The sequence below is a fragment of the Pteropus medius genome, unplaced genomic scaffold (assembly GCF_902729225.1).
Source record: "Pteropus medius unplaced genomic scaffold, Ma_sr-lr_union100, whole genome shotgun sequence".
NCBI lineage: Eukaryota > Metazoa > Chordata > Mammalia > Chiroptera > Pteropodidae > Pteropus > Pteropus medius.
In genome coordinates, this window is record NW_024342471.1 from 10114268 (window position 1) to 10135362 (window position 21095).

General features: G+C 45.3%; 2 protein-coding genes across 5 annotated transcripts in view; one reads left to right on the forward strand and one right to left on the reverse strand.

Moving 5' to 3' along the window:
• Positions 1–6474, forward strand: part of RPN2 (ribophorin II) — a 51404-nt gene extending 44930 nt beyond the window's left edge. For 2 of the 4 annotated variants that reach the window (XM_039864293.1, XM_039864295.1), the window contains exons 15-18: positions 139–214; positions 1786–1915; positions 3404–3451; positions 6129–6474. In XM_039864293.1, coding sequence (XP_039720227.1) covers positions 139–214; positions 1786–1915; positions 3404–3451; positions 6129–6141 — 267 coding nt within the window. In that variant the 3' untranslated portion in view covers positions 6142–6474. Of the gene's footprint in view, positions 1–138; positions 215–1785; positions 1916–3403; positions 3452–3614; positions 3637–6128 lie in introns of those variants that run through there. The other 2 variants (XM_039864294.1, XM_039864296.1) reach the window with 2 other exon arrangements.
• A 6762-nt stretch (positions 6475–13236) lies between these two features.
• GHRH (growth hormone releasing hormone) lies at positions 13237–18112 on the reverse strand. Its single transcript, XM_039864297.1, has 4 exons — positions 18032–18112; positions 17617–17721; positions 16060–16179; positions 13237–13381 (listed from the first exon to the last, which is right to left on the reverse strand). Exons 1-4 carry the CDS (start codon positions 18109–18111, stop codon positions 13366–13368), a joined length of 321 nt encoding a protein of 106 aa, XP_039720231.1. The 5' UTR covers position 18112; the 3' UTR covers positions 13237–13365.
• Between the last annotated feature and the right edge of the window lie 2983 nt (positions 18113–21095).

Genomic DNA, 21095 nt, shown 5'->3' on the forward strand with positions numbered 1-21095 from the left:
GGAAAAATTCCCTGTCCTTCAAGTATGTATGAACTTTTAAGCCCTTAGGGCTAGTCATTGGATTAGCATTGACCTGCCTTGTGTTGCCTCCCTTTCAAGTTCTAATGTCTTTTTAATTTATTTCTCTCCATCGTTTAGTGGATCCGGATTGGTGCCAACGTCTCCAACTTCACTTTTGCTCCTAGCACAGTTATCTTTCACCTGGGACATGCTGGTAAGCGCCCCAGGCCACTAATTCCATTTAACCTCCTCTGACATTTAGCCACTCACTGCAAAAGCCCTGTTAAGTAGACCCACAACCTATTAACTATAATGACTTAATAGTATAACATTTCCCTCTTCCTCCTGGCCTTTTAGGACAGTTAATATGATGATAAACCTGTTTGGGCCATCAACTTAGAACAGCTGTCATTATATTGTGTTTCATTGTACTGGGCTGCTGTTGGCAGGCCATTTGCCCTCATTTAATAGCCCTGTTCATTTCCAGAGATTACTCACTTATCGTATCTTTACATTGAGCCATCTTCCTGGGTGAAGAGCATTAATGCATTTTCCAAAGGTTATCTTTCTCCACCGTATTGATCGTCACATTTGCTGGCGGCTGTGTCTGGACACTAATAGAAAACACTTCTTTCCACAGTCAGACACAGTGTTCTGCATGGTTCTCTTGAGAACTTAGGACCTAAACATAACGAGACAGTAAATTCACAAATCAGCTAAGCATTTCGGGGACTTTCAGCTCTATTGGATTGGTAGTGCCTCGCATTTCACTGAGACTTCAACATTTGTTTCTAATTTCTTTGACGCTTTTAGGAGTCACTATCTTGTGCCCATAGCGTGCGGCTTCCGTAGGAATCCGTAGATGAATCCCTTGAAATTCTAGGCGAAAGCGTATCTGTATTTTTCTGGAAAAAAAGAGTCCATAACTTTGATCAGATTCTCACAGTAGTCTATGACCTCGAAAGTGGTTAAGAACCCCCTGCTGTAGTTCATCCATTATCCTTCTGGGCAAAATTGACAGGATGACCTTTCTCTCCAGCCCAGTTACTGGATTTGAGTGATAGCCCTCCTGGTTCAGGCTGGGAACAAAACCTGAATATAAATTTGTTTAAAGCCATGACTTTTCTTGCCAGAGTGCTTTTTGTGCACATTCTCTCATTTGATTCTCATCACAACCCTAATGGGGGTGACCGGGACAGGAATTATGATCCGTGTTTGACAGGTGAGAGAATTTAGTCTCAGCGACATTAAATGGCTGGAAGAGCAGAGCCTTTCCAGAAGCACTCTCCCTGATTGGAGATCAGAACCCCAGGCCTGAGTCCTTTTCATTAAACCTTCCTGCCCAGTCCTCCTCGCTTCCCTCCTGTTGCAGTGGCAGGTTATCCTTAAATTTTTTTTGATAAAAAGGAAATTATTCATTTATTTAATCCTGCCTGCTTTCATTCAGAATTTGAAAAATAAAACGAGTTTCAAATATAACATGACAATAATGTTTGAGAAAAACAAAAACAAAACCTACATTAAAGAAAATAGATGTGAACCAGAACATGGAACAAGATAGATAAAGTAGCTGAGGTCTGGTTTTTACCTCTGGATTTCTTGGTGGCCAAGGCTGAGAGGCAAGTATATTGAGTTATCTATTTTCTGATATCCAATAAAAGGAATAAACCAAGCTGGTCTAGAAATACAGACCTTTTTAGGATCCAAAAGTTACTGCTTCTGTCCTCTGCCTCGGCACATTGTCATTATTTTATTTAATTGGTATCATGACACCTGTTCTCGTAGCTATGCTGGGACTCATGTATGTCTACTGGACTCAGCTCAACATGTTCCAGACCCTAAAGTACCTGGCCATCTTGGGCAGTGTGACGTTTCTGGCTGGCAATAGGATGCTGGCCCAGCAGGCAATCAAAAGGTAAGGCAGGGGCTGGGCCACAGTCTTAGAGTGGGATTAGGAATATTTTTGTCAGCTCTGAACAACGATAAGTGGCAAAATGATTCATATTCTTAGTGGCAAGTGTGACATGTTAATTCAGCCCGATACAGAAGTCTTTTAAGTCATAAAAAGACATTAGTGGTCAGCTTTAAATGTATTAAAGCCGTAGCTATTTATGCCCCAACACATTAGAACAAGAGAAGAAAATAATTGCTTTATGAAGATGAAAATAGAGTGGAACATGTGGCAGAAGATTGTTGTTGATATGCTGGCTGTAAAAAATGTTCTCTGCCGCCACGGAGAATTCTGATCGACCCTCCTCCCACCCCAGGGAGTTAGTGCCCATAACTCCCAGCAAGCTCCCAGAGCTCTTCCTCCTAAGCACAGGGTCCATGCTCTTCCCCTCCAGAAACTACCAGAGGTTTTACAGGGGCCTCCAGTGGGGAGCAGTGCTCAGTGGCCCACACCACATCCCCAAGAACCAGACAGTCTTAGGTTCATACAATGGTCAGATCTCGACATAATGGCAGTTTGACTTTCAAACCTGGATTAGAGGTAAATTTAAATGTCACATAGGCATTTCCCATTGATTTATTAGAAGTTAGGTGATTTCAGCCACGTAAAGGTCAATAAGAAAAGGTCAAAATTGCTTTCACCTTTGGAAGTTAGCATTTTCAGACGTGCCTTGCTTTCTCCTCTCCAGGACTTTTGCTGGAAGAATGTAACTCAGTAGTGCACCCGCAAACATGGCTGCCGATTAAGTTGGTCAGATCAGAGAGAGGCTTTCTCAGAGACTATTCACTAGTGGGTGGGAGAGCAACATGTCTCATCTCTGCCCGAGTGTCCATTGTGAACTTTCTGAGTGTCTCACTGTGGAGGCCTGGTCCCAACGTGCTACTGGACTTCCCTGTAGTAATCCAGATTCTACCAGAGCTTTCCTTAGCACCAGCAGTGGCAGCTGGTTCATTTTCGTGCCCCTCCAGCAGCCTTAACTTGGCAGCTATGCATTGCATCTGAGAAACAGCCAGGGACTTCACTATTTTTTCTAAGCAGAGCCCTGTTTCCCTGCAGTGGCCACTCTAGGCCCCAGGGAGCCAGAAGGCTGTGCTCTGCTGAGTTCTCTCTTTTCTAAAAGTTGCCCACATAAGACCAACAAAATCAAGGGAAGATGAGGGGTGGAAACCATTGATTTAGATCCTGCTTGCAGGAGTTCCTAATCGGGAATCCTAAAATAGTGTACATTTTCTGGGGAGAGAGACCATGATTCTCATTCCCCCAACATCTTATATAGAAAGTTGAAGCCCACTCAATGTTGCTGTCTTTGTGAGTCCTAGAGTGAACTCTGCCACTGGGAAAATCAGTGACCCTAATGGAAGCTCTGGTCGGGTGTGTTTGCCATTTCTTTCCTCAGCTTATTTCTCTTCTCACTGTCCTTTCTTGATTCTCAACCCCTCTTTCCTTTGGCAGGATCGCTGCAGAGCAGAGCAGTAGATTGGCAAAATATAGGACATTACGGTAAAGATGAAGGGCGAACTCGTCCCAGAAACAGGGCCCCTTTCCCATCTTGCCCACCTCATGCATGTCAGTTATTTATCTAGTTTGCAGCCCGCTTGTCCCTGCCCACTCCTCCCTATGCCGAAGCTGAATTCTGAGTCTATTTTCCCACTTCCTGGACCAGGTCGTGACTGCATCAGGACAAAAGCCGAAGACCCCTGAGTTAGCCCGGCCGATGGGGTAACTTTGCAATAGAGCAACCTTGACCTGGCTTTGACTGTAGGACTCCATCCTCCCTTAAGTCCCATGGGTACTTTGTAGACAAGAACCTGTCTGTGTTTACAGGAGAGTGGAGTTAAGGATAAGACAGATTTAACCTTAGACTTTTTAAAAGAGAATCCCATTCAGAACATTAAATTCATTACACGATGGACCCATGGCAAATCCTGGCACACCTTGTCACTCTAGGCCTTTTTGTAACACTAATCTCTGGTTGGGCCAGACAGTGTGGTTTGGTGAGACTTACACCACAGATCAAAGCCAGCATCAGAACCCAGGTTCCTAGAGCTCAGGATATGGTTCAGGGCTGCTTGCTCCCTGTGTGACTAAAATGTCATGTGAAGTATCACCCATTCTCCATTCAGGTATTAACCCTAGGATGAAGATGGAAGTGGAAGTAAGGTAAAGGTAGGGAGGGAGAGAGTATCTGATGCTTCATTGATCAGCTCCTCTAGTTTCCTGGAAAGAGCCAGATAGTATTTTAGCCTTCACAGGCTATATGGTCTCTGTTAAAATTACTCAACTCTGCCACTATCATGTGGAAGCCACCATGGACTATGTAAACAATTGAGAATGGCTATGTTCTGATAAAACTTTATTTACAAAAGCAGGTGGCATGCTGGATTTAGCTCATGGGTCACAGTTTGCTGATCCTTGTACTAGACCAACAAAGAGGAAGGAACTATTTGAATTTTCTAATCATGTTCCCTCCTGTCCCTTGCTGTGGAAATGGCTTTCCCTGCCAGAGCAACAAAGCCATCTAATTTTTAATCCTCTGAAAATAGGAAAAATCAGCAAAAGCATAGAAGGTAGAGCCTTTTCACTGATGTGTGAGTATAAGCTGGAATGTCTACTCCTCAACACAGAAAGAAACTACAATTTTTTTGTTTTGTTTTCAGGTTTAATTTATATATAGTACAATTCACCCTTTTTTGTGTACAATTCTGTGAATCTCGACAAACTTATACACTCATGGAAACACCACCTCAATCGAGTTACAGACTATTTCCACACTCCAAAAAGTGCCCCCGTGGCCATTTTTCGTCAGTCTCTTCTCCCCACCCTCATTTCCTGGCCGTTCCCATTTGGTTTTGTCCTCAATTGTGCATGCTCTGTCTGAGATTTGCTTTCAGAAGTAGTCCTTTCTGCTAAATATTGAACTCTTTAATTCTTTAAAGTAACTCTGGATTGCTTTTGTTTTTCTTGATTTTTAGATAGTCTATCCCCAGCCTACTACTTGAAAGATAAGAAAGTCACTTGATCATTTGGCTGTTTGGGACTTCCTGAGGTTGGGACCTTGTATTTTAAAGGGAAGTCTGATAGCTAAGTGCTTTCGAACTGAGGACAGGCATTGATTTGATCAGGCGTAACTTCTTAGCCAAGATAGAGGCTTGTGGGCCACTACCCTTCCAGCTGTTCTTCTTTCATACTCATGCTGTCCTCCCCCTTGTGAACAGTTGGGAACACACACATTTTAAAGTACCCAGGAACCTCTGGATGTTGGCAGGGAATCCGGGGCACTCATTTCAGCCCTCAGCATTAGTTCTGTGCCTGTGCGTGCCTCCTGGAACTGTTGATTAATTGGTTGGGAGCCCGCCATTCTGGAAGATTGCTCCATCACACCAGCCCTCACCACGGGAGATAGCTGCCTGCTAAGGACGACGTGTGTGTCAGCACCCTGCCTCTGCCTGCCAGAGCCGCCTGAATCACTGGCTCTCACCCTCTTGGGTGCACAGTGTCTGTCTAGATTGTCATTTCCATTCCTGTGTTTCCCCATTACTTCTTGGAGTCTAGCAAAAGCCAGCCTTGGGGAAAGAAGGAATGAAGAGTGTTTTTATCCCCTCTTAAAATTTCTCTATGAGCTGAGTCCCATTTTTGAGAATCGTTCTTTCTTAGGTTTAGACACCAATTCTGACTAGTGGTAGAACATGACCGCATGGCGGGAAGATGGTGCAGGTTTCTGTATTGCGTGGTCAAAATGTTGTCTTCCAAGCTACATGTGTTGGTTGGCAGACCTGGAGTCTGGGAAACTGAAAATGACCACTCTTTAAACCATCCTCTCTGTTCTTCTAGTTGAAATTTACACTGTCTTTTTGGCCTTGCACTGTGAGAGGTGTGCCTGGAATTACCCCATCTCCTTAAATTTTCACATACTACTTTCTTCCTTTGCTATCATGTTTGTTTCATTATTTTTATTTAAGTTGTCATTAGCTTTAGTTTGAACTAGCTGTCTTATATTCTTTTCTGAAATAAGATGGGGCATAAATAAATAGAATTAATAGGAAAAAAATGATTATTCCCTTACTAATGGGATCTTATAGTGGGAGAGTACCTTGGTCTCTCTGTTGTCACCAGTTAGGAACTTTAATAGTGAATTGAAACCTTCAGTAAGTTTGTATTTGTCCCCTTTTCCTTCCAGAACAGCACATTAGTTCCAGAAGAAGGAAGGAAATTATGAAACCTGAAATGAATGTCAAGAAGAGTCAAGAACAATTCACAGTTTGAAAAGAGGAATGGAAAAAAACAAAACAAAACAAAAAAACCTTTATTTAAAAAGAAAAACAGTCAAAATTGTGGTTATACTTTTGCTTGTTTTTCTATTGCCCCAACACAGAGCAGATACCTGTGAACCCAGATACTCTGTTTCTTTGGCATGTGCCATAGCAAGATGCTGTAAATATTCCTAACTTACCCAGATGTTGCATTTGAAAAGTTGAAATCTGTAATGAATTTGTTTTTGGAATAAAGAGAATAACGGGAATAAAGGCCTGATTGAGTGTTTATTCTTGGACTGATGGGACCCGGGGGCATATACATGGGACTTAGTTGGGAAGTATTGTTGACACAACGGCCAAGTGTTTCTTCGGGCCCTTTCCCATTGGTCCCTCTCACCTCTTAAATGAGAATTGCTTGGAAAAGCCAGTATCTCTTTTTCTTCCCCAGCAGAGGGTACCAACTGTCTGCATAGCAACACCATTGGTATCTGAAAGCTCTGCTTTTGCCTTGAAAGTTTTGTCTCAGCATGCAGTGGGGAAGGGAAAGGATTGTCTTAAAAGAAGGCTGACCACATGAGTTACCTTGGGCTCACAGAGGATCATACACATCTCGAGAATGACCTCTTGAAGTCGTGCCCAGGACCACCGTTACATGGAGATTATATAGCATCGCTTAGAAGAGTAATATTGAATAGTGTGGTTAAATGTATAGACTTCAGTGTCAGGCAAACGTGCTCTTAGCATTTACCAGGGTGAGGGACTTTGGGCGAGTGGCTTAACTTCCCTAAGCCTTTTTTTTCTTCTGTAAAAGAGATAACAACAGTACCTACCTTATCTGACTGAAGGAGTTCCGAGCATCTGAAGCGCTTGGGCCAGTGCTTGGCGTCTTTCCTCACTGGCCCAAAGTTATGTACTTTGACTTATTGCCTATAATTCTACTAATTGAAACAAATACATTTAGATAACTTCTGAAATGTGAGTAATCCTAACAGTTTGGGATTGGAGTAGAAATTATTTTTAGGTTGCTTTCTAATTTAGCTGGAATTCACTACTGTGACGAAATTGGGATTTTGATTGGGGAAAAGGGGAAGGAGATTCTGGAATTTGCACTACTTCTGAATGGTGTTCTGTAGGCGGAAGGGTGATGTAGGCAATTACAGGGGTGCCTCTAAGATAGGAAGGAGACCTCACCTTTCCCAGAGATTGCAAACTGGTGGCCCACAGATATGTTTTATTTGAGTCAGTTTTTTTGTTTTGTTTTGTTTTAAGCTGAATTGGTTGCTGACACAACTTAAGAAAGTTCATATAGAAATCTAGGTTTGGGTTTTTTTCCCCCTTTTTAATCCACCCCCAGCCCCCTGCACACTTCCCAATTCTGAATCTGTATATGCTGATATTGCTCCTGAGGTAAACTGGATTCTGAAGATAAGGCATCCCCTCCTCCCACATACGCCTCCAGGCTCAAGTGTGTACCCGGGCCTGGCGACCTGGTGGGTCCGTGGCTCCACCTGGGGTGTGAACCCAGGACCTTCTGTGTGCAAAGCAGATGTGCTAACCACTACACTATGGAGCCACCCCTAGGTTTGGGGTTTTGGATTCCCTTGAAAAATTCAGAGTTGGCAGCTTTGGGCCCGATTCTTGCATGACGACAATGAGCACAAGCTGAACAGCAGCTCCTTCCTTCAGATAGGACCTGTACTCTCCAGCCTGCCGTAGCCCCACCCCTCCCAGGCGTCAGTTCCACACACCACACGTGCTGTTCCACCTGCCAACTTCACTCGGTTGATACAGGACCGGGAGCTTTGCATTTAAAAAATTTTAATCCCACCCTGAGAGGAAAGGATGATATTGGTCTCCCATTGGTGTTGGGTGGCTCCTTGTGTCCCTTAGGTATCCTGGGACCTCAGCATCTCAGAGTGGTGGGGTGGGAACGAGAGCAAGGGAGCCCACCCTGCTGGGACTTTCACACCTGTAACCAGACCTGTACAGTCGAAGACAGACTAGATGAGGCCTGGTGGACAGTGGTGGAGAGAAGGGGAACTAGGGCCTAAGAACAGAAGTGGAGTGGCTGGAGGAAGAGAGAGGCCAGGAAACAGCTTCCCGGAGAAGGGGCTGGCAAGGCTAAGGGCCAGCAAGGCTGGTTCAGGGCTGGCCTGCAGACTTGGAGCTGGAGAACAAAGCAACAGCAGACATTTACTACCAGGCTCTGCGCGGTGTCTAGAGCTACAGCTGTGAGCAAGATAGATACATTCGCTGCCCTTGGTCCACTTACAACTTGGAGGGGAGAGAGCAGAGTGATTACAAATGTGAGACAAGCTTCAAAGGAAGCAGTTTTTATACAGAGGGGTTGAGAAGGAGAGGCAGACACCTGAAAGACAAGAAGGAGCCTTTGCAGAGCTGGGGAAGAGCACTTTAGGCAGAGAATCAACATATGCAAAGACTCTGAGGCATGATCTTGGCATATTTGAGCTAAAAGTAAGTCAGTCAACTAGGGCGGAGTTAGCAAGGAGAGGATCCTCAGCAGCCTAAACAAATAGGGCTTTTAAGGGCTGTGGGAAAATGGGTAGATTTTATTTTAGGACCAGTGACATTTTAGGGAACTTGGATTTTTATGCTGGGACATAGTGGAGGCAGAAACTCACCTCCTATGCTCTTCCTGGCCCTCCCACTGGGTGAAGCTTCTTGAAGGGCTCTTAGCTCTTAACTCTGGAGTAAGGCTGCAGGAGAGAACCTGCTTGCTTGTAGCCTAGTGTTGGATCTGGGAAGGCTGGAGGTGACAGCAGGCCTAACTCGTAACTTCTGAAATTCACTGGCGTTTTGCTCAAATTATTCACTACTGACAAAGATTCTTTGCTTGGCCAAACTTGAGTCAGGCTCCTGAAACTTCTCCTTGGCCCATGTGTGTACTTCCTTGTAGAATCTAGCTTTAGCAAGAACCTTGCTAAATCACTTAACCAGAAAACCCTATCCTTGATATCTGATCACCTTGATATCTGATCAGGTTTCTCACCCTCTACCGTTCCCAGGTTCCCAGGTGATATCTGATCATCCCCGTCCCCCTTCAGCAAGAATCCTGTTAGGTCAGTGCAGCCAGAATCCCACTGATCTTTGATGTTTCCTCTTCATAAATTTCCATCCACTGATCCCCACCCTGCTTCTTGCCTGTAAGTTTCTGCTTGCCTATGCTGTGTTTGAAGTTGAGCCCTGAATAAAATCTGTTTTAACCACCTTAACTACTGTGTATCTCTGGTTTTTCTTTGACACAGTAGCGCTGGGCCTTCTCTAAGGAATGCTAAGCACGGCAGTTTAGAGTCCAACTGACAAGCTCTGAATTCCCTAATTTAATATATCTCCTTAGACATCTTTCTTAACCTCTCTGGGCCTCAGTTTCCCATCAGTAAAAATGGGGATAATACCTCTGAGAGCTATATAAGGATTAAATGAGGTCACATCCAAAACACACGCAAACCACAGTACCCGGCACTTAACATTGACTGTTTGCTCTGATTAGTATAGATATCATCACTGTTATTTCCTATGTTGTTAGGAGGAGCCCTTAAAGAGTTTACACCAGGTCCATGTTTATTTGTTTGTTTATTCTCTTAATTCACTTGACTCCCCAGCTCATATCAGAGGGGCCTGGAGTCTTGAAACAACACAAGAGCACTGCCCTGGAATCAGGAATCAGTGCTCAGCTGTACCCCCTCAGAGCTGCAGGAACTGGCTGAGTCACCTGACCTCTCACCTGTCCATGAGGCCAGCACCCTGCTCTGCCTGTCCCCAGAGAGCTGTGGTAGGGAGCAAATGAAGTAATGCATGGGAAACCTCTTTGTGAACTTTAAGTTAATACAAACATAAGGGGTTATCCTTAAAAGCGACCAGTCCCCCATTGATTAGAGCTTTTCTTTAGTGAAAAGAAAAAAATAGTACTTCGTATTAAGTAGGACCCCCCCATGGGAATGGGAAGCTCTTGGCACCTATGCAGAGAGGGGTTAAGTCTTTTAAGACGTCATTAGTGTCATCATTAATGGTGATAAAGCACCGGAATTGTTTCTATCATGGTTTCTGCCTTTATAATTGCAATCACCTCGAAAAAAACCACAAGTAGCTGCCGGTCCCGGTGGTCATTATTTCATTTGAAAAACTAATTGGAAGTTGAGAGAGCCCTCAATGTTTGCTTTTGTCTGGACAAGCGGAGGAAAGAGATGAGCAGGTGGGTATGAAGGACGGAGGGGAGCTCAGGGCCAGCCTGGGCACGTCCCCCATTCAGCAGTCCCCTCTTTTGTTCTCCTTCCTTGGCAGGTCCTCGGCCTGCCCGCCTCTCTTGGTTGAAGTGGACTGAGGGCCCTCAATAGCGAGCCTTCCCCTCTGGAGGGGGCTTTTGTTTCTCCATTGTTTGCATTGTCTTCTCAGCGGAGCCCAGAGCAGTAGCCCCCTGCTGAGCCTTTCCCACGCTTCACATTTTTTCTTGGAGGGTAAACTGGGGGGGTGGGGGGACTCTCAGGGAGAGCAGGTGGTCTAAACCCTGTGAAGAACCAAGTTGGCTTTATGGTTCTGTTCTGGTGCTGGGAGACAGGCCCATGGGACTGTGTGTCCCCAGCCGGAATACGATGGGGGCGGCATTGCCCAGCTCTTGAGTCCTGCGATTCTTCTTGTACTTTTAATCAAAACAGACTTCTCATCCAGACTTTTCATTTCATTTTAATTTTTTTCTTTTTTAGATTTAATTTACTTATAGCAAAATGTACAAATATTAAGTACACAGCCTAATGAATTTTTTACATCTAACTACACTGACGTAAACATCAGCCAAATCAAAATATAGAGCATTTTGATTTCCCAAGGAAGTCCACAGATTCTAACAAGAGGCACAGGTAGGTTTGGTGATTTGGGGGACTATCTGGCCTAGGTGAAATGGGTCATGCATAGACAAAGTTGAGTAGTCACTGACAGAGGTATCTCTTGGTCAGTGGCTTCAGTTCTCGGCTCCCTTTTACAGTAAAACTTCTCAAAAGGATGATCGCTCCCGGCACTAGCCATTAGAAATGTAATGTAAGCCACAAAGAGATTTCAAATTTTTCTAGTAAACTCAATAAAAAAGAACAGGTAAAATTAACTTTAATATTATTTAGCCTAATATATCCAAAATATTATTTTGACGTGTAATCAGTATTTTAAAAATCTGCGCTATTTTGTATTTTTTTCATATTGTTGTTAAAATCCAGTGTCTATTTCACACTTATAGCACTCATTTTGTACTAGCCATCGTTCAAGTGTTCAGTAGCCACCTGTGGCAGGTGGCCACCGTGTTGGACAGCCAGGTCTTTATTCACCAGTTCTACTTCCTATCCTACTATTTGCTCTTGAACCCACTCTGGCGGAGTCAGACTTTTGCCTCTTTCATTCCACTCATTTGTTCTTGCCAAGGTTATCAGTGGCTTTTACGTCACTGGTCAGTTCTCAATTGACTTAGCCCATCAGCAGCATTTGGTACAGCAGTCTCTCCTTTCTTCTTGAAACACTCTTTTTTTTTTCAATTGGCTTCAAGAATTTCTCTCTCTTGTAATTTTCCTGTTAGCTTACTTCCTGCTCCTTCTCAGCCTCCTTTGCTGGTTCCTCATCTTTCCTGTAAACTTTAAAGGCAGGGGTGCCTCGGGGTCAGTCCTCGGTCATCCTCTCTACTCTTTCCATACTTCCTCCTTGATGATCTAACCCAGGGAAGTCCTGACCCTAAACACCATCTAAATGATGACAGTTGCCAAATCAAACTGGCTGCCCAGACCTCTCTCCTGACTCCAGACTCATAAATCCAGGTGCCTATTCAATCTCCTCACTTGGACCTGTAATAGCATCTCAGACTCTACATGTCTAAAGCTATATCTCCTAATTCTTCCCCCACCCCAAAGTTCCTACATGGCAAGTCCGTCCTTTCAGTTGTTCTGGCCAAAAACTTTGGAGTCACTCTGAACTCCTCTCCAATACTCACACGCTAGCCATCAGCAAATGACTTCTACCCTAAGAACATACCCAGAATTGGACCCTATCTCAGAGTCACTTTAAATGCAAGTCATTTCATGTCATTCTTCCACTTAAACTCTGTGATGGCTCCTGTCTCACCAATGGTGAGACCCAAAGTTCGTACCATGGCCTCCGAGAGTCCTCATGTGCTGGCCTCCTGTTCCATCTCAGCCTCTTTTCCTTCCTCTCACACCCTTGCTCTGTCCTAGCCACACTGACCTCCTTGCTCTTTCTCCTTCCCCACTCTTGTCTCAGGGCCTTGTGTTAGGTTTTTACTCTACATGGATGTTCTTTACGCAGATATATTCACAAGGCCAATGCCCTTTCTTCCTTCAGTCCTTTACGCAGATATCACCTCATCAGCAAGGCTTTCCCTGACCACTACACAGCACATACATACATTAGAGATAAAATAATGCCCTCCAGCACTCCCCATCCCCTTAAATTTTTATCCTTTGCAACCGCCACCATCTGACATATTCTGTGTTTATCTGTTTTTATTATTCTTCCCTAATTAGAATATAAACTCTGTGAGGTCAGGAGCTTTGTTTGTTTACTCACGACTGTATTCCCAGTGCCTAGAACACTGCCTGGCACATAGTGGGTACTCTATGAATATTTGTTGAATGAATAAATGATTTGCTCATAGATGAACAAGTCACCAGTGGATGAAGGATAACTTTGACCCAGAGTAGACGAATATGATTAAGAGCCTGGCTCTGGGCTGGAATGCCTGGGTTTGAAGCTCAGCTCTTTCCTTGTCAGTCATGGCCTTGGCAATTCAGTTAAACTTTCTATGCCTCAGTTCCTTGTCTATGAAATGAGAAGGATGCCAATACTTCCCATGAGGCTATGTGAGGAGCCTATGAGATTCTAGACATGAAGCTGCCCGGCTGGTACGCTGAGTGCTTGGTAAATGTTAGCTATTTTTTTTTTTATTATACCATGTAATACCAATTTGGGAAATGTAACTATGTAAAACACATAAAAAATTAGGCTGAAGATAGAAGAAAATTGAAATGCAGACCAGGATGGGGGGATTTTATTGTATATATAAAGGAAAAAGTAGGTCAAAATTTAAATAGGATTAACTGGATGCAGTTGCGCTTTTGCTGCAGGCAGAATAAAACACAGGCAGAATCTTCATCCTTGGGAATCCCTGTTGCAGAAAGAAAGAAAAAGCTCAATCGGAGGGACTGACGAAAGAGAGAATTGGGGCAGGACACCCGGAACTAGGGTGATGGATGGATGCTTCAGTATCAAGACTGACTGGGTTCCAAAAGAACCTCATTCTTGAAGCGGAACCCTCGCGCACTCTTGGCAGGATTGTAAATTGGCACAGCCACAGGGAAAAGAGGATAGAGGTTCCACAAAAAATTTAAAGATAGAACTACCATATAACCTAGCAATTCCACTTCTGGCTATTTACCCGAATAAATCCAAAACACCAATCCGAAAAGATATATGCATTCCTATGTTCATTGCAAAATTGTTCTTATTTACAATAGCCAAGACATGGAAGCAACTAATCAATAGATAAATGGATAAAGAAAATATGGTACATATAGACAATGGAATATTACTCAGCCATAAAAAAGAACAAAATCTTACCATTCGTAACAACATGGATGGTCCTAGAGTATATTATGCTAAGTGAAATAAGTCAGACAGAGAAAGACAAATACCATATGATTTCATTTATATGTAGAATCTAAAAAACAAAATAAATAAAACAGAAACAAACTCATAGATACAGAGAATAAACTAATGGTCACCAGATGGGAGGAGAGGGAAGGGACTAGGTGAAAAAGGTGAAGGGATTAAGAAGTACAAATTGCCAGTTATAAAAACAGTCATGGGGATGAAATAGGGAAGAGAGTCAATAATATTGTAAGAACCATGTATGATGTCAGATGGGTACTAGACTTATTGGGGTAATCACTTTGTAAGTTGTATAAAAGTCTAATCACTCTATCGTATATCTGAAACTAATATGATATTACATGTCAACTATAGTTGAAAAATTAAAATAATAAAAATTTTAAAAGAACCTCTTAGCCCCAGCTCTGCCAATCCACTTCCACTAAGATCCCAGGCCAGTCACTGCCCCCTGAAGAAGTCACCTCCAATCCCCAGACAGGGTTAGATTAGGTTACTCCTCCCAGCACACACATTCACCACACCCCTCACAGTGCTTACCATTACATAATAATCCACCGTACTAGTACTTGTTTAGTTTCTGTCTGCCTCAGTGCATCATGAATGCCATGTGAGCAGGACCACTGCTGTCCCATTCACTGTTATACTCCCAGTTCACAGCCTGACACATAAAAGTCATCGGATGATTTTTAAGGGATGGGGGGATGGATAAACGTAAGCCTCAGTTACCTCACAGGGCTATTAGGTGGACATGAAGTGTGGTAGATGCAGAAGTGTGCCCTCTGCCAAATCATTCTACTCTGCACTATCAAAGAAGAAGAACTCACTCTTATTGTATGTTTTCTCCGGCCCACCGGTGACATCCTGGTCTTTGTAGCAGTTGAGCTGGAGGAGGAACAATGGCTGGAGCAGCTTCCAGGCTACTTCCTGCTGCTCTGTGACTCTGAGCCCTGGGAAGCCTCTAGCTTTTAATTGGCAGGAACGAAGCCTACATTCTTAGGACTTGGCCCTTCTTGGGGCCACTCCACCCTACTGGGGCCTGGTGGGAGCCATAAAGCAGGTAAATGATGACCTAATCCCAGCATGAGAGGTAGGCATCATTCTTAGAGGCATTATTTTTAGAATTCTAGCCTTAGGGAAGTTAGAGGTGGTTGGTGCTAACCCCATCCTTTCGCAGAAGAGGAAACCGGCTGCAGAACCAGACCTGGGGCCCAGGTGTGCATCCCGCCTCCCAGCCTGGTTCTCATCCCTCCTGCCGTCTGCATGTCAGCCTGCCGCTGCTTGTATCTCCACAGGACTGTAGCTGGTGAGAGATCTCTGAGCTCTTGGTGTCGAATTAGGTTGGGAAGCAGGTGAGGGAGCACATGGAGAGCTCTGTTGAGAACTGGGTTTTCTTAATAGTTCCACAAGTGTCTGTGAGAGTCATGCTGGGACATGTTTGTGCTCGCCGTTGGAAACTGGCCTCACAAACATAGCAGTTTCTTCAGTCGTGTCATTCTTGGGAAACTTTGTCTGTGAAGCAGGGCTCCAGAGAAGCAGAACGGGTCTTAGGGCCAGTCCCTGACTTGGGCCCAGCTGCAGCCCCTTCTGTGCCTAAGTTTTCCTTTTCTATAAAATGGAACAACTCATTCCTTATCTTCCCTGACTCCCAGTGGGACTGTGAGGGGCAGTCAGATGGAGAACGACTGTCATTCCCATCTCTTCTTCTCATAGGAGCTACATATACTAGTCTACCTGAGGGTGGTAGGAGGGGCTGATCTTTGGCTTTACAGTTTTGTGGACTTGGCAAGGGATCCAGGGCACACTTCTTAGATCATCCCCAACAGAATACCCTGGGACACTTGTTAAAATTCAGGTTCCTGGGTCCTGTCCCAGAACGACTGAATCGGTAACGTTTTTGGACACGGACACTGAGCCTGGCCTCTCTCTACACACTGGAGATGTAGCAGTGGCTGAGATCCGGTTGCTATCACACACTTTCTCCCCTTCCTCCAGATCTTGATGTGCGTAAGGAGGAACCTCATTCCCAGTTTGCTTGGCAGAGCTCCACACCTTTGGAGAGGAAATTCTTTCCTTTTCCTGCCAACCCTCAGGTAAGGAAGCCCCTGAGCTCCCTAGATACACGCATGCATGCGTGCACACACATATGTATTCATACACATGCATGTATATTCCTACCTGTGCTTCTGTGGCAGGGCCACCAGGATGCTCTCCAATGCCATCTGCTTTCGGTCTGCCCACATGCTGTCCACCTGACGGCCAGACCGTACCTTTGCTCCTTGCTCCTGGTTTCTCTCTCTATTCAATGAGAAAAGGAGAAACAGCTGAGGCTGCTATTTGGGTAGGAGGTGAAGAGGCCTGGGAAAGGCCAGGGCAAAGCGAGCAGAGCAGGGCGTGTCCCTACGCCTATTCCAATACATGGTATGGATGCTTCCGCCCAACTGAATTAGATTCAGCAACATTTAAGAAGGTGGTATATATAGCGGTGAAGAGTATAAGCTCTGAAATACACATTTGCAAAATATCTCCCCACAGATTACTTGTTAATGAATTACAAAAAGAAAACATTACAGAGGAGACAACTGGCAGTCACCATGTTAACCAGATGATCAAAGTTACCATCACCAATAATAGGACAAATCAACATTGGGTGCCTTTTGATATGATACACTGAGAACACAGCATCACTTCTGTTGCAAACCTGAATCTAATCATGAGGAAGCATCAGGCAAATCCAATACAAAGGACATTCTATAGACAATTGATCTTTCCTAAACAAAAGTGTCAATGGCATAAAAGACTGAGGGACTGTTCCAGATTAAAAGAAACTAAAGAGACATGACCACTAAATGCAACTCATGATCCTGGATTAGATTCTGGATCAGGAAAAGAAATAACTGTTACAAAGGACATTTTGGGACAACAGATAAAATTTGAATATGGACTCTAAGTGATAATTATACCGTGATTAAGTATTAGGTATTAGGAGACACTCTCAGAAGTGCCTGAAGATAAAGGCTCACGATGATTGCAATTACCCTCAAATAGTTCAGCAAAATAATAATGATAATAGTATTAATAATAAATGTGTACATGTGTTTGTGTGTGTGTATATATATCTATATCTAGGTATAGATATAAACTAAGCAAATATGATAAAAGTATTAGGAATTGTTGAATACGGGGAAAGGTATGCGGAAGTCCTTTGTACCATTGCTGCGACTTCTCAGTAAGTTTGGGATTTTTTCAAAATAAAAACTGAAAAATGTACAGGCTGTGGAGCCAAGCTGTTTGGATTCCGCCTAGCCCTGCCACTCTTTGATGTGTGTCCTTGAGAAGCTAGTAATGGCTCTGGACGACGGGGTTAAGAGTCCCTACTTTGTAGGGTTGCTAGGAAGAGCAAATAAGAAACAAAAAATAATGGCTAAGGACTACCAAGGTCTTACTATGTGCCCCACACTGTGTCAAGTTTATGTAAATGTTCTTGAGTTGTTTCAGAGTTGCGATTGAAAGGTAATTACCATCGGTATTGTTACTATTGGAGCCCAGCATGGAGAGAAACACATAGTAGGTGTCATTTAATAGCTAGAGGTAAGCTAAAGTTTAACACTGGGGCCCTTCTGCTATGGCAAGTCTGCTAAGTCCAGAAATGACGGATGCTATGCAAGGAAAATTTGGTCCCTCCAAACTCTGATGCGTTTGGATTATGAAGGAATCACTGGAAATTCTGCTTACCCCTGCTGCCTGCTCATGATGTCCTGGAGCAGCTTGCGGGCAGACAGTTGGCCCAGCACCTTCCGGTAGCCGTTGGTGAAGATGGCATCTGCATACCGGGGCATCCTACGTGGGAGGAGTCAGAAGTCAATGGGCAGGGTGGCGTCCCAGACAAGGGGACAGAGGTGGCTGTATGCACCAGGTCTCTGCAAGGTCCATCTGTTGCCCTTTGCCCTGTTCATCCCCAGAGAGGGTGGGACCCCAGGGTGACCTCTCTGGAGCTCAGAGTGCCCCCCTCCCAGAGATGGACGGTGGGGGCTGCCTGAGGAGATGGCTGGAGCCAGCTGATGGATAGATTCTGCATTCTCTAAGCAACCTCCCCACCAGCAGGGGTGGTAGGAATCCAGGCCCTGTCAGATTCCTCAGAACTGCTTACCTGAGGGGCAGGGAGGGCGGGGAGCTGTGGGAGCCATTGCTGAGGGTGAGGATCATGATGAAGAACACCCAGAGCAGCATCCTTCACCTCTATGCTCACACCTGGGAAATAACAGGAGGGAAGGGCAGATATAGCCATAGCCACAGGGATACCCTTTGCTGGCTGGGCCCAGCCCTGGGCTGGGCTCTGTGCAAGCCTTGGTCCTTGTCCTTTGGAAGCTGGTAGGATAGGGAAAAAAAACCCAGACTCTGGAAGTCAGGCAGACCTGGGTTCAAGTTCTGCCTCTGCCAGTCACGAGCTCTGACCTCATTTTCTGCATCTATAAAACAGGCATGATAAAGCTACCCCGCTGACATCAGAAAATTAAAGGTGATGGTGAAACTGAATTCCCTTATATATGGAATTCAGGCTTCAGCAAGGGATAGAGGAGGAGCAAGCACCTTCCTTTAGCCCCCTAAGTCACCCCGACCCCTGCCAGTGTGGCATGACAGTAGCGAGTGGAGCTGACAGCTCAGGCTCTGAGTCAGACAAATCCAGGTTCATATCCGACCTCTGCCATCACTGGCTGTATGTCCCAGGACAAGTGGCTTCTCCTTTCTGGGCCTCAGTTTCCCTGTCCATAAAATGGAGTTGATAACTACACCTTCTGTGTTATATGAAATGAGGCATTTGAAGTGAGTAGCTTGGCATGTGGGGATCCCGCCATAAACTTTTGCTGTGATGATCTAGACCCACTCGGATACCAATATTAGGATGTGCTGTTTTGTTTTTTCGTGGAGTTGGAGGAAAGGGAAGGCTATAAATCTTGTTCCAGACGCTTAGATTTCACCAAAGAGCCCTGGAAAAGACCAGGGAGCCTGGGGAGCCCTGCGGAATTATCTCATAGATCACGTAATTACCCTTAATTGGAGCCTGCTGACACTGAGCTGTGCAATCAGGGGAAGAACCTCAACAGGGAAAAGAGCCGGCCTGGGCTGGCGAGGTGTCTCGCTGTCAACCCAGACCTGCCTGGTGTGACTCAGCTACCTAGGAATTGGGTCTTCCCGCCTCCTACAGCACCCTCTCTCTCAGCAGGATATCCACTCCACAGGGATACAGATCCATCCGGATGTCTAGTCAGCGAGAGAGAGCTGCAACCCTTCCTTTCCCATGATCATCCCACATGGCTCCGTTTTTCTTCCCTGGTCCCGCTGAGGAGTGATTACTGGCAGGCGGGACCAGCGCTGGCAGAAATCCACCTTCCTGTCCTGGGCGCACTTGCCCGCTCAGCACATCATTCTCCTCCTTCCAGACTCTGGGTCCTGATGAACCTAGGGATGCCTTGAGACCCGAGGGTGCACCCACGTGGAGGGCTCAATGTGGCGTGAGGCCACAGCACCTGCTGAGCTGGAGGGAGCAGCCATCCAGGCCTCAGTTATAAGCTCCTCCTTGATGTGCACCCACCCCACCTCCAAAACCCACCCCAAAACAATCCTCCAGTTCCTGCTCAAGTACTTGCTGCCAGTGAGTGACGGGGAACTCACTATCTGACAGCCAGTCTGTCCTATTTCCAGGCAGCTCTTCTTGTTAGGAAGTTTTTCTCATCATTGTCAAATCCAAGTTCCCTTCTCCTGCAAGTACTTATTAAGCTTTTACTCTTCTGTAAGGATTGGGGCTAGAGAAAAATGAGAACGTGGCATCTGCCCCTGAGGGCTGCCCCTTTGTCATACACCCAGAGCTTCTGTACCTTCATCCACATGATGAGCCCTTTAGATATGTTTTGCATCTACCTTAGGCCTTTGGTCCTCAGACCAAGGATCTTTAGTCTCCTGTCCTCCTCATTACACCACATCACTTGTGGCTCCCCCTTTCTTGATCCTGGTCCACTGTCAGAGTTTTCTAAGCAGGGAGGTCTTTGGAGGCAAGGAGGGCCCCTTGACACGACCGCTGCCTTTTCTGTCTCTCAGCTGCAGCCTAGGCTTTCTTGCCTTCTTTGCTGTTGATCTTTTAAAAACCTGGACACATCTAGGTCCCTAATCACCCCACTCCCATGCTCAGAAGCCCTTGGCCCCCCATTCCTTCCAGAGCAAAGCCCAAACCCCTGGTTTTGGCTTAAGCCCTCCCTCGGCCTCCTCTCCTCCTCCTGCCCCTTCTCCCTCAGCCGGCACAAGTGATTCCCAGGTCCTGTGCCCTCCTGGCCCTCACGGCCCACCCTCGCACTCGACCTCCGGAGCAAGTATCAGCAACTTCATTTTACAGCCAAGGAAACAAGCCCAGAGAGGAGCAGGTCCTTTTCCATGGTCCTCCATCAAATTAGTTTCGGAGTAGGCACTTCAGAACGGGCCTCGCAATTCCCAGGCCAGCAGACTTCCTCTTGCTCCACGCAGCAGCCTCCCAGATACAATACCCTATTCACAGCGCTCCCCATTCATGGGGCGCTTCAGAATTCATCACCTGCACGTGGGAAACGGGTCTGAGAAAACTGAAAGCTTTTGCTTTTTGTCATCGAGTATCTGGGGAAGAAAAAAGGGAGACAAACAGGAACACCTGCTAGGTTGGCTCGTCCCTGTGCACACCCATAAGGTTGTAGGAGGTTGAAAGTAACCTGGTAAGAAGGCAGACTTCGGGGGCAAGTCGTAGTAAATCGAATAACCCCCTGCTCATTCAGAATGAGGCTGAGCAACTGCGCAGTCTGATGAACTATGAGGCACGGCATTTGCCATAAACCGTGTGCCCCAGGAATGGGTAAAGATATCACTGCACCTTCCGGGCTGTGAGGACCCAATCCATGGGCTGAAAAATCCCCGTGGACAATGATGGGAAACAATAAGAATGTCCTAGCCTATGCTATGAAAAAATAGCTGTCGACAGACACATTTCACATGACTGGTCTTAGGAGCTAGAATTCACTGATATAAACGTAGCACGAATCCAAAACCATCATCGACAACTTCTTGATGCATTTGAGGGTTTATTATCTATTCTTATGAGCATCAGTTAGCTTTCTCCAGTATTTTACAAACCAATTCTGTGATTAGATATCTGTGAGGTTGTTTAGATTCTGGGTGAATGGGCACTTGATCTA

What these genes read in the sequence shown, in the direction of transcription:
- GHRH (XM_039864297.1), bottom strand. Translation starts at nt 18,111, where the DNA reads ATGCTGCTCTGGGTGTTCTTCATCATGATCCTCACCCTCAGCAATGGC. An exon ending in CCGCCCTCCCTGCCCCTCAG is followed by an intron (nt 17,722 to 18,031) that starts GTAAGCAGTTCT and finishes CCTCCCACGTAG; the next exon opens with GATGCCCCGGTATGCAGATG. An exon ending in ATCATGAGCAGGCAGCAGGG is followed by an intron (nt 16,180 to 17,616) that starts GTAAGCAGAATT and finishes CTCATTGAATAG; the next exon opens with AGAGAGAAACCAGGAGCAAG.